General features: G+C 34.6%; 3 protein-coding genes across 3 annotated transcripts; 2 read left to right on the forward strand and 1 right to left on the reverse strand.

Annotated features, from left to right (window-relative positions):
* The first annotated feature begins 6353 nt into the window (after positions 1 to 6353).
* Positions 6354 to 7411, forward strand: LOC111880370 (uncharacterized). The gene is made up of 3 exons (XM_052766516.1): positions 6354 to 6676; positions 6777 to 6859; positions 6936 to 7411. The coding sequence occupies exons 1-3, from the start codon at positions 6354 to 6356 to the stop codon at positions 7409 to 7411; spliced, it is 882 nt and encodes a 293-aa protein (XP_052622476.1).
* Positions 7412 to 7414: 3 nt separating this feature from the next.
* On the forward strand, positions 7415 to 10061 carry LOC111880369 (uncharacterized). The gene is made up of 4 exons (XM_023876789.1): positions 7415 to 7612; positions 7859 to 8782; positions 9164 to 9220; positions 10029 to 10061. The coding sequence occupies exons 1-4, from the start codon at positions 7415 to 7417 to the stop codon at positions 10059 to 10061; spliced, it is 1212 nt and encodes a 403-aa protein (XP_023732557.1).
* A 342-nt stretch (positions 10062 to 10403) lies between these two features.
* Positions 10404 to 12564, reverse strand: LOC111880368 (protein MIZU-KUSSEI 1). The gene is made up of 2 exons (XM_023876788.2): positions 12525 to 12564; positions 10404 to 11600 (listed from the first exon to the last, which is right to left on the reverse strand). Exons 1-2 carry the CDS (start codon positions 12562 to 12564, stop codon positions 10684 to 10686), a joined length of 957 nt encoding a protein of 318 aa, XP_023732556.1. The 3' UTR covers positions 10404 to 10683.
* Positions 12565 to 19198: the final 6634 nt, after the last annotated feature.

The following is a 19198-nucleotide window of genomic DNA, read 5'->3' on the forward strand; positions in this document are numbered from 1 at the left end:
TGTTGTAAATTTCATTAAACCGAGAGAGTGCATAAAAAGAATGCCCAAATCTGACTTCGTATGAGGAAGTTATGATTTTTCTAAGTTTCAGCTTAGCAGTATGCAGCTCGAAACTCGATTTCGAGATCGATTGATTGTTGGTCGAAACAATCTAAACGAGAATCGAAGATCTTGTTGATAGTAGTGCAATGGTGAAAGGACAGACGAAAACAGACGTCATATGAAGAAGTTATGAATTTATAACGGAGTTTTCCTGTCCCGGACTACTAAAAATAATACAATAAAAATTAAGTCAAGATCAGCCGACGGAGTCTAAATGTAAGTTGTAGAGTATAGTCTCACCTACGTGTGGATATAAAGAACATCAAAAACGGAGTTCGTATGAGTAAGGTATGAATTTCGGAAGTTTTATAAATAATAAAAATATATTAATTTTAATATTAATTTGGATATTATCCGAAGGAGGTGGAGGGGTCATCGATCTGATCCGAACTACGCCCAGTGTAGTTGAGTAAGCCCAACGTACCCGGAACCGCCTCAGCTACGTCACCTGACCAAACTCGAGTGCCATACGCATGCAGTGACGTCGCGTACGCCCAACGTAAGGCATAGTACGCCCAGCGTAAGGCATAGTACGCCCAGCATAATCGAGGTTTCAGCACCCTATAAATAGATGTCGATGGCTGCCGATTTCTTTTGTTCAAACTCTTCTCTCTCACTCTTTTTTACCCCGTTTTACGTGAAAGAAATATCCTGAAGCCCCGGTATTAATCCCGAGCCCTGAAGCCCTGAAGATCCCGAGAAGTGCAATTCCCGAGCCGAAGCTCTGCCTGCGAGAAGCCAATTTTTGTGAAGATCTTCCAGATCTACCGAAGAATACTACTTCTACAAGTCGTAGTGTTGTCTGATCATCTTCTGATCAAGTGAGTGTGTAGTTACTTTCTTCTAACGCATAATTATAAAGTATTTTATACGAAATACGTGTTATGTGTATATTTTGTTGTTATATGTGTGAATGTATATTCACTTTCTTCTATCTCATAGATATGATTTATTCTCTATGAAATACATGTTATGTTTATGTGTCTCATCTGTTGTTTGGAATATGTATTGAATGAGAATGCTATACAAGTTTTAAACTATGTATAAAAATATATATTTTTATCAACTAATATGTTGGGTAGAACATGGGTAGATAGTTGATGTGTGATAAACAGATGAGAGGCCTCGATGTTGTTGTTGATCTAGTCATCTAGCAGAGTATGGATGACGACCACAGACTCTTTCTAGGCAGTCATGTGGAACACTAGCAGGCTCATAACATGTATGTGTTGTGAACGATGTGTTCACCGGTGTACTCTATCCCCCTCATGGTTGCCTTTAGGACATCTACTGTTGAGGAAACCCCTTTGCAGTAATGTCCGTCCAGATGAAAATCCTAGATTAGGTCCCTTGAGATAGATGTTGTTTTAAGGATGTAAAGTGAGGATAACGGGAATGGGTAATTGGGTGAAATTAAATATAATTATTTATTGCGGGTTGAAAACCCTATATGCTCACTAGGCTCCCAAGTCTGACCCACTCAGTTTATTTGTATTATAGGTAGTGGCGCGAGGGCATAAGATGGATGAATCATCAAGTTATTTTTTATTAGACCGGTTGTTATATGTAACTGTTGTATGGTCTATCTTTTGTTGTTTATGCTTTTGTGTCTATATCGGAACATGACATCCCGAGTTTTGATTATATAATGAAAATGCATTTCTTTATGAAATGCTTTGGTAAATATTATTTTTATCATATTTTGTTTTTGGGAACAAATTATGCAACTCTTTTAAATCAAAAGGATTTACTCTGAAATTATTTTAAAAGCATAAATGAAACCGGTCTTTTCTAGCCTAGATTTTAGGGATGTCACAGTTGGTATCAGAGCATTAATTTAAGTGAGCTAGCAATTTGTAGGATTTCTAGACTTAAACTTAGAATTCTAAGTGAAGATTGTGAGATAATTGTTTGTGATATTTTAGACACGAGCACTAATTTATTTTAGGAAATTTGCCTAAAATGCTTTTATGTGCTAAATGTTATATGTTGCCATATATGATATTATTTGTTCGGATGTATGGTCTGTTGCCGACCGGATCTAGATGGTGCTCATATATGTTTGAATCTAGGTTAGATAAGGTTCATAGAGAGACAAATCATAATTTTTATCAGCGATCATAGATTTTACCTGCTGAACGATGCTTCGACCAGGTGGATCGTTGGTGGCCATGTAACAATAGTGAGGTTCAGCAACATCATCTTCATTTTCTGGCCCAAATGACTAATACCCTTCATCACATTCAATAGTTTGTCTTGCCATCAAACACATATTTCTTCCAATAACCATGTCATCATCATCCCCGGATGACCAATATCCTTCAACATCTCTTGAAACCGCTGTTACAAAGGCTTTTTCGCTTTCAGCCATCTCTTGATCTTTTTGGACATAGTAAGCAGAATCCTTGATTTTTGGTTTCTGCGGAGCATCAGCCAGACAATCTTTAGCAAAATGGTTTGCATGTCTACACTTATGACACACAATTTTTGGTTTGTCCGATTTCGAACTCTAAGAAGGTTCCGGAGTAGAGTTTGGCTTAGTGATGTTTGGTTTGTAAGCGAGAGGATTTTCCGAAGTTGGTTTAGGTTCCAGAGCTGAGTATGGTTGAGGATTGTTATGGTGAGGAGCATGGAATCGGTTTTGGTATGGTTTGTAAGAGGGATTGAAAGGAAATTTGTATTTCATGGAGAGTAGAGCAAACTCCTGCTGGAAATGGAGTTCAGAGTCCATGGCTTCGGAATCATCAACAAGATAGTTATGTGTGGGTAAGATGGGTGCGGAGGATTGAACAGATGGAACAATGGATTTGAAAGGGTCCGAAGTAGACAAGTTTGGAATGGCTGGTTTGAAAGAACTGACAAGGGAAAGAGGGCCTCCGGATTGTTACCTTATGGTTTGAGCAACATTAGACTCGTGTCCTTGAAGTTCATCAAAAAGTTGATAGAGCTATAACTTTTTCAAAGAACCATTACTTTGGAGACAAGATTTAACATTTTCCCATCCTTTGCAAAAACTGTTTATGAATTTGAGATTGTACTCTAAAGGAGTTCAGACAATCCCATGAGCAATCATGTTGTTGACCACGATTCGATAACGGTTGGAGGCTAAGGCCACTGATTCACTAGGAGTGGTAGTGAAGGTATCGAAGTAGTTGACAACTGAGGTGAGGCGATTGTCTTTCATATTTTCCGAACCTTCAATCAGGTCCTAAAGAGTGTCCCAAATCTCTTTGGCTGATTTGCACAACTTGATGCGCTCGAAGAGTGAAGGAGGAACACCAAACACCATTTCTAAGAAAGCAACTTGATCAGCATGCAGCTTCTCAATATCATCTGCAGTTAGAGGAGCTGGACGAGCTTCATCTTAACCCATAAGCTGAGTAGCAACATCTCTCACAACTGTTCTCACAGGAACATGAGGACCTTCTTTGATGGATCTCCAGATTTCTTCACCTTTATCCTTGGCCAGTAAAAATCTTTCCATTCTAACATTCCAATGATCATATTTTTCCACATCTAGTAATAGGGCACGTGTAGGGCCACCCACACTATTTGCGATTTGCATTGAAATCATTTGCTGAGGATTAGAAGCAGCCATTGAAGTTAAGATATCTTCAAGCTAAAGTGGTATATAGAAGAACATTTATCCTTAACACATAAATGGTTGAAATACCAAGGTAATTTCAAGCCAACTATAATCTGATCTTATGGATTCAAAGGACAACCACTCAAGCTTGGATACCAATTGAGAGAACAAAATAGATCTGATGCGTAGGGACAAGGTTTGAAAACTCAAACCTTGAGTGAATGCTTAAGATCAATGTCTGCTTGCTAAAAAATGTTCTAGTCAAGCCTGGATAGACCGGTCAAGTCTAAGTTAATATATATTCAACAAATGATCAAGTAATAAATGAGGAATGAGAATAAATGATCAAGATAAAGTTAATAAATGAAGAACAAGAAGAATGTTTGAAAGAGAGTTGAAATGTCTTAGTAAAATGCCAAAAGTGAGTGAATGATCCGTCTCTTAATATTGCATTGAAAGCTCCTTTAAATAGGAGTAAGTGAAACATGGTACAAACCAATACACATACATAGGACTGGATAAAAGGAACAATTCTTACATTCTGATTGTCCAAGTTGACCAACATACTAAGTCCTATGAAATGTCTAATCATGCAAAGAGACAAAAGTAATTAATAAAGAAAGAGACAAAATAGCTTCTCCAGATCACCACACATTCCGGACATGAAGTCCATTCTGGAATGTCTTAACTCCTGAACTTCTAATCAACTTCTCTCCAAGTCCGGACAACTTCCGAACTACTCTTCACTTCAGAACCTGATGCTGACTCCGGAATAATCACTTGGACTTAGAATTGCTAGAGGTTCACTTTCAAGTTCCAACATACATGAAGGTGCCAGAAGGGTTCGCTAGAGAGGGAGAAACTAGAGTTTGTAGATTGAAGAAATCTATTTATGGCTTACGACAGCCCTCGCGCAATTGGTACCAATAGTTCACCATAGCATTATCTTCTTTGGGATACAAACAAACACATGTATATGCTTTGTTGTTTATATATGAAAAGGGTGATATTTATGTTGTTGCTCTTATATATGTCGATGATGTTATCATCACAGGAAACAATGCAACAAAAATCCAAGAGACAAAAGACTATCTTAACGAAAACTTTCGTATCAAGGATTTTGGATCATTGAATTACTTCCTTGACATTGAAGTGGCCAAAACACCAGAAGGAATTGCATTGAGTCAAAGAAAATACACTCTTGACATAATAAAGGATTACGATATGATGGGGTGTAAACCAAGTCCTTTTCCGATAGAACAAAATATCCAACTATATAAATGTGAAGAGAGCCCTCAGATTGAAGCCATTCAATACAGAAGATTGGTTGGTCGTTTATTATACTTAAAAAAACAACTAGACCTGACATTGCATATGTATTTAATATGATTAGTCAGTTTGTTGTAGATCCTAGACAAAGACATATGGAAATTGCCTCACATGTACTTCGTTATCTCAAAGTGAAACCAGGTCAAGGTATTTTAATTCCTAGAACTGGAGGCACTGAATTAGTTTCCTATTGTGACTCAGATTGGTTAGGATGTGCTTTTACATGAAGGTCTCTAACATGTTATCTACTTCTTTTGGATGGGTCCCTAATCTCTTGGAAAACAAAGAAACGAACGGTGGTATCTTGTTCTTTTGCAGAAGCAGAATATAGAGCCATGGGACATGTAGTTAGTGGGATTTTATGGATTTGTTGGTTACTTAAGATCTTAAGGTTGGCTCCTACGAGGGCAACGTCTCTCTTGTGTGACAATTAAGTTGCAAGGCATATTGCTAACAAGCCATTGTTCCATGGGCAAAAATAAACATGTGGAAATGGATTGTTATTTCATTAGAGAATGTTTTGAGTCCCAAGAAACTTTACCAATATGCATCAATACAAAGGATCGGTTAGCTGGCATATTCACTAAAGGGCTAGGGTCAGGTAGGTTGAAAAGTTTACTTGGCAAGTTGGACATTCGAGACTTACATGCTCCAACTTGAGGGAGAGTAAAAGATTTGTAAATACCTCCTACGTATTTGTCATTATCTTTTATGGTTTAGTTGTTATCATTTCCTTATTTCCAGCTATAGATTTGTATTCAAGGGCGGAGGCAACACAGGGGATAGCAGGTGTGCTGCCCCCCCCCCCCCCCCCAACTTCCTTTACTTCCATTATATACTAATAAATAGAAATTTATATATATATATATATATATATATATATATATATATATATATATATATATATATATATATATATATATATATATATATATATTGTTTAAGCCCAAAATAAAATTCAATTTAAGCCCATGCCCCTCCTATAGCCCACTTAATTTAACAAAGATACAAAATACATCACTTACCACAATTTAGGAGACGTCAATTTAGAATTCATCGCTGCCACAATTACTTCAAAGGGAGAATATCAATTACAGTTTAATTATTCGGCAGTTACTTTAAAGGAGAGCATCAATTACAATTTAATTCATAGGCACTCTCAAGGTAATTGGTTGCTTTATGTTTTTCGATTTCCATCTTAACTATGATTCAAATAGTTATATCTAACATTTGTAACTTGTGATTAATATTTATTTTGAATAGTATAATTCGTAATTAATGATAATATTATGATTGGTTAATTGGTTTGTTAATTTTTATAATTATAGAGTAAACCATGAGCAAAAAAAGAACAATTGATTTTTTTTTCAAACGACAAGAAGATGTTAATGACCCACAACCTGAAAGAAATAGCAATATGGAAGAGCCTGTTAATGTTGAACCTGAAAAAAATGATGTTTCAAATTCAAGAGAGGTAAACTTAGATTCTTTGATTCGTGATCCCGGAGAACAACCTTTGATCTCAAGCTATCCAAGTCACCAACGTGATGAGATTAGACGATTATATATTAAACTTGGACCATACCAAATTCAAAAATCAAAGTATCCTTCAAGTCCTAGTGGTCCAAATAGTTCTATGCGTAGTTTTCAACAAGCTTGGTTTAAAAAATTTTGGTGGTTGGAATATTCTGAGAAAAAGGATGCTGCATTTTGTTTCCCTTGCTTTCTTTTCAATAAAAAAACCTATTGGACGAGTCAGGTCAGATACATTTACCGTCGCGGGGTTTAATAAATGGAAAAAAGTGAATTGTGGAAAAGATTGTTCTTTCATCGTCCTTGAAGGTAAGACCCCGGCCTCAGCACATAATTTTTCTATCAGATGCTATGAAGATTTAAAAAAACAAGTTGTGTCACATAGAGAATGTGATAGAGAAACAAACGACTCAACAAGTTATGGATAATAGATTACGTCTTAAAGTTTCTATTGAGGCTATCAAATGGCTTACATTTCAAGCATGTGCTTTAAGAGGTCATGATGAGGGACCTGACTCAAAAAATCAAGGGAATTTCCTTGAACTTATAAAGTTGCTTGCTTCTTATAACAAGACTATTGATGATGTTGTGTTAGAAAATGCTCCTCAAAATGCAAAATACACATCACCGGATATCCAAAAAGAAATATTACGTGTTTTAGCTACAAATGTACAAAAAGCAATTCGTGATGAAATCGGGACTGCAAAATTTTGTTTGATAGTTGACGAGTCTCAAGATGAATCTAAGAAAGAACAAATGGCTATTGTTGTGAGATTTGTTGACCGATATGGACATGTCAAAGAAAGATTTTTGGATTTGATTCATGTCAAAGATACAACTTCATCGACCTTGAAAAATTAGATAATGTGTTCATTGTCTTATCATAAACTTAGAGTCCAAGATATTCGGGGTCAAGAATATGATGGAGCTAGTAACATGTGTGGAGAATGGAATGGGTTGCAAGCTTTATTATTAAAGGAATGCCCTTATGCTTATTACATACATTGTTTTGCTCATCAATTGCAATTGGCTCTAGTTGCAGCGTCTAAAGATGTGACCGAGGTACATAACTTCTTCAAAACTTTAAACTTTATAGTTAATGTCATAACTTCTTCTTCCAAGCGTCATGATCAATTGCAAGATGCTCAGATTGCTGGAAATTTCTCATTTAATTGAGGTTGATGAGATTGAGAGTGGAAAAGGAAAAAAATCAAATACGAACACTACAAAGACCTGGGGATACTAGGTGGAGTTCTCATTTTAAATCAATATGTAGTTTGATGAGACTTTTTGGTCCATCTTGTGTAGACTGACATTGCTACAAAAGGTTCTACATCTTCTCAAAAAGGTGATGCAATATTTGCACTTAAACATGCAATGTCATTTGATTTTGTCATTGTTTTGCATATGATGAAAGATATAATGGGGATAACTGACAAGCTTTGCCAATCTTTACAACAAAAATCTATAGATATTATTAATGCATTGGCCTTGGTTTCCACAACAAAAATATTGCTTCAAAAACTGAAAGATGAAGGTTGGCAATCACTTTTGGATCAAGTGGTTTGTTTTTGTAAAAGAAGTGACATTTTGGTCCCTGATATGAATGAGACTTACAAATATGTAATTCGGACACGGCGTGATAAAGAAAATATCACTGCAGAGCATCACTACAGAGTTGAATTGTTTATTGCTGCTATTGACAGTCAGTTACAAGAGTTGAATTCTAGATTTGATGAGTCTGTAACAGAGTTTCTCCGTCTCAGTGTTGCACTAGATCCAAAAAAGTCCTTGAATGTTGAAGATATATGTAAATTGGCAACAACTTATTATCCTTTGGACTTTACAGAGCACGAAATTCATTTGTTGAAACTTGAGTTACGACATTATGAGTTAGATGTGCGCAATCACCCACAATTGAAAATTTCTTCTACACTTTCTGAGTTGTGCAGGGGTCTACATGAAACTGGAAAGGCTGGTACTTATCCTTTGTTTGACAGATTGATTCGCATTATATTAACGCTTCCTGTTTCTACTGCGACATCTGAAAGAGCATTCTCAGCAATGAAAATCGTGAAAACGCGACTTCATAATACCATGAATGATGATTTTCTTAAAAGTTGTATGCTTATTAACATTGAGAGGGAGATTGTTGATACATTTTCCATAGATAAACTTATAGATGATTTTTCTTCTATGAAGCAAAGTCGGGCACAACTTAAAGTGAGAAAGGTACTATTAGTTATACTTTTATAAATTTTTTATTTTTATTCTTCTAAATTGAACATAATATCATATGTATCTATGTTCTAAGTCGTTCTTTTAATAATAACATGTTAATGTATGAGAATTGGTGCTTATGATCGTTTGAAAACTTTTGAAGATTGGTTCTTGCAAAGATTGATACAATTCAAATTTAGACGGTTTTTTTTCTTTATCAGTTTCCCTTTCAATTTTACAGACTCGATTATGTTATTCGAATATTTTTTTAAAAAAATTATATATAAGGCCCCCCTTATCTTTAAATCCTGGTTCCGCCCCTGTTTGTATTTATACTCAAAATCGTTTAATGAAAGATTAAGATTTTTCGTTTACCAAATTATTCATTTGTAGAGAGTTAAAATGGAATTGGATTTAATTTATCATTATGGTAGATTGTTGTTTATACAGGTAATTTACTAAAAAAAATTAAATTAGAAAAAACAGTCGTTAAACAGTCACAAAGGAAAGAAAGAAGGTTTCAAGCGGCTTAAGCAAGCCATTCATTTACACATTTGATAGTATCACACGAACTAGGGACAGTGTCGTCGGCGGTACCGTCAGTACCACCAACAAACCATTGTACCATTTGTCCGACTTCGTCTACCCTTACAAGAGGTGTTACAAATGACTTTGTCAACAAAACAATAATAATATACAACACAAAATTTTCATGGGAATGGTTGGATGTAGCATTAGGTCATCTCCAATGGATTAAATCTATGAAAAAATGTATGAAATACCAAGTAGGAAAAAGAATGTATACATTCACTTCAAAACTTAAAAATTTTTATAAATTTTCATGACAATTCTATTAAACCTTTGCGAGGCCATTCATCTCTCTCTCTCTCTCTCTCTCTCTCTCTCTCTCTCTCTCTCTCTCTCTCTCTCTCTCCTCTCTCTCTCTCTCTCTCTCTCTCTCTCTCTCTCTCTCTCTCTCTCTCTCTCTCTCTCTCATATGGACTTTGAGTGAGTGACCATAATATATGACCTCTCCGTTGGGTATTTTACGGACAAGGGGCTTGGGAAATATAGACAAGGCGGGCTTGGGAAAGATAGATAACAAAATGGATTATTCGAAACTTTATTTAGTCACCATGGCTCGGGATATCTTATTCGTCCAAGCTAGTATCATAGCTTAAAAAAGTTGTTTTTCTTTAATTACAAGTTAAGAAACACAGGGATGACATCGTTAATAGTGGATTTAATGCAAATGCAGGTGAAGTTAGAAGACTGCTATTGTTCGTTATGAGAACCCAAAAGGGTTATCTTGTCTATTCTGTTACTATTAGTTCCCCATTCCATTCTTTTGATATTCTATATATCAATCAGCCCTTTAATACTAAAGTAAATCATATACACACATAGATAGCCTCCATAACCCGTAAGGGTCTTAGGCAATTTGCTACGGAAACAATTTACTACAAACAAGTTTTGTGTATTTTTGCCTTTTGTGTGCACAATTTACTCTCTTTCTAGCTAGGATACATCCCAACTTTCTAACGTACCAGTATCGCGGAATTAAAGTCCTTTTAATATTTAACGTTTAACTACCAACAGTATATATCATTAGTTACTTGTATACACGCATTCATACAGAAACTTATAAACCAAATCAATATGGGTAAACGTTAACCATCATTAATTAATATATCATCAAACTTATCACAATTAAAAGAGCTATATATCATAACAAACGGAAAGAATAGAAAACAATCGATGTCAAACGTTTAACATAGTATGTTCAGAACTTTAACACAATTGATATTGTGTATTTGCTATGTGTTAAGACTTAAGTACTTCAAAAGTTACGTACATTTTCAAATCCCTACTTATATGTTATCTATTTTAAAAAAAACAATCGGAAAACGTATTCAAACTCGCACAAAAAAGATACTTAATTCTGGACCACTGCTACCATCTGGATTCATCATGTAATATGTCTCTGAATCTTTTGATCCGATCACTCGCTCAAAATGTGCACGCATGTACGTTAATTCTCCATCAGTTGACGGAGCTGTTGCAGTAACGGCGGTTGCATTATCACTGGTATTGTTGTCTCCGGCGGTTGGAAGAACGCCGGCACCCATAGATATAGCGTGAAGCAGCTGCATAACATACAAGTCATCATCTGTAGGTTCTCTTTTCACACCATAACCCATTTTCCGACCATTACAATACATCGTCCATATGGGTTCATCAACGAGCTTCGTCTTCCCACTTCGTTTCTCACACTCCATCGCGATCCTAACGAGCCCTAACCCCATTTCTTGGAGTAGTTTCCCCGTCGGCATTGAAAGTTCCAGTAAAAGCACCGGCAAACACCTAGGGTTTTCTTGGATTGCAAGATTGATTCGGGTTTTGCGGTAGCCGAATAGGGTTCCGGTCATCCGGGTTCCTCCGGGGATGTGGTGGTTGTCATGGTGGTGGTTATGGAGGGATACGGGGAATTTACAGGCGGCGGGGGTTATGATGGGGAATGATCGGAAAACGGAGCGGACACGGCGGAACATTTTTGTTGATTTTGATGGATTTTTTCTTGGGGATGATGGTTGAAGGGATACTCCCGGTGACCGGGAGGGTGACGGAGATGATGATGGTGGTGGCGGTGGTAGCGGTGGTGGTTTTCGTGAGCCGGCCATTGGAATAGAAGTGGTGGTCTGAGAAACTGGTGGTGGTGGAAATGGAGTAATATAGAAAGTGGGAAAGGTGTGGGATGCACGTTTTTTTTGTATCTTTTTATTTATAAGAAAAAAAGCTTTATCTCCGATTCTCCGTGTAGAATGGTTGACTTCGTTTCAATAAATACATTACTTTAATTGAAATTATTTTTCTATTTCTAATAAAAAAAAACATCTATTAAGCTCGAAAAGTTATACCGTGACTTTGATTTTAGTTTCTTGTAAAACAATACGACACTTATCAAGATGGCAAATGAGCTTAACAGCACGGATTTGATTGATTATTAATTTATTATAAATTATAATGAAATGATAATTATTTTTAAAAAATTATACAAGTTATGTACTTGGGTTGACTTGTAAATATTTATTAAAGTTTTCTAAATAAATATTGACATGAACAAGATTATAATTTTTTTATTTAAATAATAATCATTTTACTTTTCGAAAGTTATTTATTTATCTTTTTTATCAATATTGAAAGTCTTAAAAATATAAAGTTAGGAAGATGATTGCAAAGCAATAAACAATGGTGGAGATTATTATGTTTCCCATCCCCGAGAGGATTTCTATTAGGGGCGAGTAAAATCGAACATGGAAACCGAAAAACCGACAAAACCGAAACCGAAGTATAAATCGACGGTTTGGGTTTAGATTTTTTGAAAACCGAAAATTTCGGTTTGGGTTTGGTAAAACCGATAGAAACCGAACCGAACCGATATATATATATATATATATATATATATATATATATATATATATATATATATATATATATATATATATATATATATATACAAATATTAATATGTTTAACGAAGTAATGTTAAAAGCATGAGTTGGTTCAGGTGGGTAAGACTCTCATGTGTTTTCCTGGAGGTTTCAAGTTCAAAACCTGTGTGACAATATTTCACTTCTTTTATTTTCGCAGGTAGATAATCTCATCTCACATCGGCACATGATTGAAACGTAGCTAGATATGCTCGCGTACATAGGCACAACATATATCCTCTTTAGTTTTATTAAATCATTACCTTTGTCCCACATCGCTTGAGGGATCAAAGTGGAAGCCATCTTCACTTCTATATAAGTGAGGATAGTGGAAGATAGAAAAATAGTTTCAAGTTTGGTTTAGCTCATAAACCGAAACCGAACCCGAAAACCCGATTCAGAAACCGATAAACCATAAAACTGTACCCATGGGTTTAGGGTCGATTTGGGTTCAATTTTTCAAAAACTGATGTTCATCAGTTTGGGTTCGGTTTTGGGCCAAAACCGACCCATACTCAGCCCTAATTTCTATTGTGTTTAGTATAGTATTTTTATGGAGCTTTTTTTAAGGAGGTTGTTTTCTAAAATCATTTGTAAAGATAGGATTCTGAAATTGGTTTTTAGATCACGCCCTCTTCCTATTTCCATCGATCCCTTTCAATCTCTCTTTTCATCAATTTACTTTCATCGATCCAAGTCATCATCTTGATTTTTTTAGAACGGAAAAGATATTATTAAATCTAGCAATAAGCTAGACAAAAGAAACAACTACATTAAAGTAATAGACAAATTTGTGTCCTACAGCCAAACTCAAACTCAATTGACACTTACTATTAACCTAAATGAAACTTTGAAAAACCACCTTAACAATCAATAAACATTTTCTTGGCTTAACTTTACCAAAAAAGAATGAATTTTTAAAACAACAAATCGACCACCAAAGAGTATAAAAAACCGCCTCCAAAAACTTTTGACAAATTGAAGACAAACGCAGCGAACCAACCCAGTCAAACCAATATGGGAAGGAAAACATAATAGGCATATGAACATTCTGTCATCTGCATAAAAGTTTCAGTAAGTCGATGGCCAAGTCACACCCAAAGAACACATGGTTAATAGTCTCCACCTCCTTAAGAGTAAAATTGAATTAATCTTCATCCCTCTGTAAGACATAAGACAAATTATGTCAAGTAGGTAATATGTTCAAAAAGAGACACCGAACAAAAACATTACTTTAATAGCAGTGAGGCAGCACCATCTAGTCGTTGAATCAAACCTAACAAGAAAATGTTTATCAATTTCCGATCTTGCAGAACTCACGGAAAAAGAATCGGAATGTAACGCCCGATTCCCAGGTAAATTCATTGAATTCTAAATGTTTAATTAAACTGAATTTGTGTTAATTACGATGGGCGTAATTAGGGTACACTGGGCATACCTTGGTAAAACTTGGACTCAAAGTTTTCCCCTAGTACGTTGGACATACCTATGGTACGCTGGGCGTACTCGAGTCATGGGCAAACCCTAAATTTTAGGGTTTGGTGTGTGTTTGGTGCATCTTGAAGAGAGAAGAACGTTTTGGAGAAGCCCTTGTTGATTTGAAGCTTGTGGATCCATAATCTATTCACCTTCATCATCTTCTAAAAGGTATAAAGTCTCGGTCTTGATGATTCTTTGTTTAGATCTAGGCGGGTTTTTGGCATATTTTGGTCCCTTGAGTTGATTCATGTGAGTATAAGTTACTCCATAAGTTTAGAATAGTATATCTTGATGTTTTTTAGGTCCCTTGTTCATAAAAATGGTATCTTGATGGATTTAGCTCAACCATGCAAGAGTTGATGGTCATATTATGAAGTTAGAGTGTTAGAATTGGATGTTGGGCCTCTTTGAGCCATGAAAAAGCATTAAGTTGATGACTTTATCATTTAAGATGTTTCCCAAGAACTAGATCTGTGATTTGGACGTTTGCACTTAAGGTATTAAGTGTTTAATGAGAGTTTTGGCAACCACGTGAGTACATAGGCGTACGCTCAGCGTAACGCGTTTTAGCCCTATTTTCCCTTGTTGTGAGAGCATGTACGTTGAGTGTAACAAAGTGGCATCCTTAGCGTACTCACTAAAAGCTTTTTTGGACCATTTCTTCGGCCTTAGGTCTTTTGGGCTTGGGTTATGGCTTGTTGGGCCTAGGGTAGGAAAGGTAAAAGAGTCTTTTACCCTTTGTAAGAGGGTTTGTGATTGGGATTATAGTTGTGGTTATTACCCTTATTATTTATTAGATTTAGTTTTAATGTGTTTAGTTGAGCAGCCATCGTAACAACAGTCTGTTTGTGTGACTGTTCATCATTTGATTGAGGTGAGTCTTTTCACAGTGTTTAGCGGGTAGAAGGCACCAATGTTGGCCCATTGATTACTGTTATTAGAATGCTAGATGTTTGTGTGACCATTGCATGTATTGTATGTGTTTGTATGTATGTCGGGTGGGGCCCGATACCAGGCGAGGCATGATGAGTGTGTTGGGTTGGGCCCATCGCATGTTATAAACAGATATGTACTGGGTTGGGCCCAATGTTGGGCGAGGCCCATTGTATGTATGGTATGTGGTATTTTGGGAAGAACTCACTAAGCATTGTGCTTATGGTTTAAGTCTTGTTTCAGGTACTTCCGGTTCGAAGGGGAAGGGTCTGGCTTGATCACAACACATCCACCCATGTTTCCACACTTTTATGATTTTGGGATTGTACTTTGATAACTCTTTTTACTTTGACGTACTTGTGGATGGTTTGATGTGACTGTTTATGGTTTTTGGTTAAATTAAAAATGAAATTTTTACTTATGATTTTTGGACGTTACACGGAACCATCAAGGGACAACTCTAGGGATGTCAAAGGGGGCAAAAGGGACGGGGAATGCATCCCCATCCTCTACCCCCAAAATTTCACCGTTCCCCCACCCCTGCTCCCTCCCCCGAAATCTCCAACCTTCTCGCCCCATAATTCCCCTTATTACCCCCGCCCCTGCCCCCGTTCCCCTGTCCCCGATTGATTTCCAGTTGCGGTTGTTTTAAGCTAAAAGAAGTTGTTGTTTGGGCTAACAAATAGTGTTATTTATAGCAATATTTTACATGTAAAAAACAAAAACGTTACGGAATCTCATAAACATTATACTAACAACTTAAAAACATGTTGTGTTGTTGAATTTTGGGAGCTCAAAATAATGCTATTGTTTATTATATTATACAATTCATATTAGTGTGTATATATATATATATATATATATATATATATATATATATATATATATATATATATATATAATCTATCAATGGGGGCCCCATGGGGTTTCGTGATGGGACTGCCCAACCTCGCCCTTGCCCCCGCCTCCATCCCCGGTTTTTTTAAACAAATACACTCATACGGGACGAGGCCCCCATGGGAATGGGGTCCCATGAAACTTTTTGACAATCCCAACAAATTCCACCTACTCGAAGACAAAGAGAGCAAAACCGAGGACAACAAAGTTGAGAAATCGGACCACGACTCGCCCTCTATACCCCTCTCGGTTTTATTCTAAAAGAAGTACCCCAAATCGGTTAAAGCATCTTCAAATCAACGAAAATTTGTATATCCAAAGGAAAAAATAAAATCAAGACGATGATAACCATCATCTTTTATCATCATCTTGATTTTAATTTCTTCTTTTGATAGAGTATTGAATGAGTTTTCTTTTTATAATTAAAACAAACAAAACTTTGACATAATTTGGCTCCTTTGAATAACCTCTTGCTAGGAAAAAAAAATTTGCAAAAAACTATCATTTAGTAGATTTGGATAAAAATAAAATCGAAGTTTTTAATGTGTAATACTTGATCCTAGTTTGAAATTTTTATGAGAGCTTGAACCTAGATTCATGTAGAATTTGTGATAAAGGGTTTGTTAAAAATTTGGCATAGTATATGACATATGTGTAGGAAGACTTAATTTCTATGGTTGCTAGGGTTGTTCATTATTTTAATAAAACTGAAGTGTCTAATTGAACAGATTGGATTTGATTATTTGATTCAGATATTCAAATTTTTTGATTAGTTTTTAAAATAACATAATTATTATTTTAGATTTCGGATTGGTTTTTGTTTTATAAAATAAGAATTGAACAATCTAAAAAAATCGAATAACAATTTATTTTTTATTTATTTTTAATATATATCTATTATTATTTATTTATTTATTTTTGCAAATAGATCTAAAAAGTTTCATCTAATCAAAACCCTTAATATGTATTTTCTCTCAAAGTTTTTTATTTATAAAATATTAAACTATGATACATTTTTTAATAGTTGATTATAAATTTTAAACCACAAATAAATAATTTATTTTTGTTTTTTCTACAAAGTTGGTTGATATTCTATTTATATGCGGTTTTAAAATAATCCGACTATTGAAAACCAAATAATAAAAACCAATCCAGCCTTATTGTAGTTTAATTGGATCCGATCGAATTTGAATGTAGTTAGGACCATTCGGATCCATGTTATGAAAACAAAAATTAATTTTGATTTACCTGTTTGGATCGAATTGAACCAATTCATCAAATAAACACCATCGGATATTGCATGAAATAATATATGTTCTTGTTCTAAAGTTAAAACAAACATATGGACATCATTTGCAAATCTACTTATTGATACAAAACTTTAATTATTCTCATTGGTTAATCTACACACTTTAATTGTCTCATTGGTTGTTATTAATGGAGGTTTCTCAAATTTATCTGGATTCTTTATTGTTAGATCACTTAAATAAGATAAACCAATATATATGTATTTCCTTTTTGTGTTATATATATATATATATATATATATATATATATATATATATATATATATATATATATATATATATATATATAGAGAGAGAGAGAGAGAGAGAGAGAGAGGTTTAGGTTATTTTGTTTTTACTAAGTATTGTATGCCAGAATGCACAGATCTGGACCAATGGATGAAATTAATCAATGGACATGATTTGAGAGTGTATGATATTACAATGGGGTAACATGTAGCATATAATCACACAATTTTAAGCAAAATGGTATTTTGGACAATTAACTACATTTATAAAAGAAAATTTTTGGATTTTAGGGATGATTAATTCTCCTAATTAAAAAAAATCTGAATTTTTTAATTAATTCAATTTCAATTTTTTACCGATTTTATTCTGTCAGAATATTTTTTGTTGGAATGATGCTCTTTCAGAATTTTATTCTAATAGAATATTATTTTTTTAGAATGATGATCTTTCAGAATTTTATTCTAATAGAATATTATTGAAGAATAACAAAATTTTTGAATCAAATGTTGAAAAATAACAAACATTCTAATATATTCTTATACATCCGAACTTAAATACAAATTCATACATATTCTTATAGACTAAAATCTTTATACATTTTAATATAATTATACATATTCTAAAAGAATATCAAGGTCTTCAACGCCTTCTTCCAATCATTCCTATCACAAATACAACAAAAACTAATAATTGTTAAAAACATGTTACCTGCAATTAACTATCACTTAATATATTCTGGTATAATACATAGAATATGACAGAATACATATAATACATTCTGGCAGAATACATCGATTTTATTCTGGTAGAATACATTATGATAGAATATATATATATATATATATATATATATATATATATATATATATATATATATATATATATAATACATTCAAAGGTATTGTATTTACTGCTAGTAATTCTGATAGAATGCATACCACAAGGTTAAATTCTTTAAATTCTCTTTCAAGCATTTCAACAAACACTTGTTAGACATTATCATCAAACAAGCCAAAAACCATATTTGATTTACTTGCAATAGTTTACCTATAAACATAATTTCCAGCAACATGATTTAGAATGCATACCACAAGGTTCAAAGAGTAAATTAATTTGTGTTGATGAAAAATAAAAAGGCACAAACAACCTAGAATTGTATTCCATAACCGAAAGAAAAAAAAATATATGGCAGACCCATTAAAGCATAGAAACGTGGTTTTCATATAACATTTGAAAACATTATTTTGTAAGAAAGAAGAGCATCCACATAAAAGAAATTGAAACTCATCAACTTGAACACATGAATAAAGAATGTTACTTACATTATAAGGCCCTAATACAAGTGTTGGAACCATACAAACTAACATCTTTTTCTATGCTTCCTTCTAACTGAAAGTGACTCATTAAGCAAGAAAGAACAAATTTTGGAATAAGTAACTGAAGTTCACTGCGACATTTTAACAAACAGTTGGTGTGCAAAACGGAATATTTTCAATTCCACCAACATTTCACTGAGACAGCAAGTTGGTCCTTCTTTCAGATATTTAGTCGAGCACCTTATGTGCATAGCGCGTTCTTCTAGAACACGTTAGGTTTTCCCTTACTTAACCATCCAACTCAGCGAACAATAGAAATACATAATTCGAATCACAAGTTAACGGACCATAATTCATGAGAATTGAAGAGTTGTTACCAGATAAATAAGGCATACGAAGTTTGCTCAATCTGGAAAAGCTCTAGAGAACCGATAATCGAAGGAACTATAGCAATGATGCAGAAACATACATCGGCTTCTTGTGACTCCAAAATTGCCTCGATGTTGAAGCTAGCTTCAATCGGAGATGGAGCCACCGAGAATAACATCTTCTTAATCAATGGAATGGGGAAACAGATTTGCAGCAAGAGGTTTGACTACCTCTTTTGATCAGACGATGTTCATTCGTCCATAAGAAAATTGGAGGAGGCATATTACGTATGATATAGAAGGCTAGGGTTAAATAGTTGGTCAAACAGATTTTTATGGTAATTTCCATGAATTAAGGGACTTTATTTTAATTAGCATGTTAAAGTTACATAATTACCCTTATTACAAT

Source organism: Lactuca sativa, chromosome 8 (assembly GCF_002870075.4).
Source record: "Lactuca sativa cultivar Salinas chromosome 8, Lsat_Salinas_v11, whole genome shotgun sequence".
Taxonomy (NCBI): domain Eukaryota; kingdom Viridiplantae; phylum Streptophyta; class Magnoliopsida; order Asterales; family Asteraceae; genus Lactuca; species Lactuca sativa.

What these genes read in the sequence shown, in the direction of transcription:
- LOC111880368 (XM_023876788.2), bottom strand. Translation starts at nt 12,564, where the DNA reads ATGGCTTCCACTTTGATCCCTCAAGCGATGTGGGACAAAG. An exon ending in TCAAGCGATGTGGGACAAAG is followed by an intron (nt 11,601 to 12,524) that starts GTAATGATTTAA and finishes ATTGAAACGAAG; the next exon opens with TCAACCATTCTACACGGAGA.
- LOC111880370 (XM_052766516.1), top strand. Translation starts at nt 6,354, where the DNA reads ATGAGCAAAAAAAGAACAATTGATTTTTTTTTCAAACGACAAGAAGAT. An exon ending in CGTAGTTTTCAACAAGCTTG is followed by an intron (nt 6,677 to 6,776) that starts GTTTAAAAAATT and finishes TGGACGAGTCAG; the next exon opens with GTCAGATACATTTACCGTCG. An exon ending in TTCTTTCATCGTCCTTGAAG is followed by an intron (nt 6,860 to 6,935) that starts GTAAGACCCCGG and finishes TGTGTCACATAG; the next exon opens with AGAATGTGATAGAGAAACAA.
- LOC111880369 (XM_023876789.1), top strand. Translation starts at nt 7,415, where the DNA reads ATGTGTTCATTGTCTTATCATAAACTTAGAGTCCAAGATATTCGGGGT. An exon ending in CGTCTAAAGATGTGACCGAG is followed by an intron (nt 7,613 to 7,858) that starts GTACATAACTTC and finishes CATCTTGTGTAG; the next exon opens with ACTGACATTGCTACAAAAGG. An exon ending in CACAACTTAAAGTGAGAAAG is followed by an intron (nt 8,783 to 9,163) that starts GTACTATTAGTT and finishes ATTCATTTGTAG; the next exon opens with AGAGTTAAAATGGAATTGGA.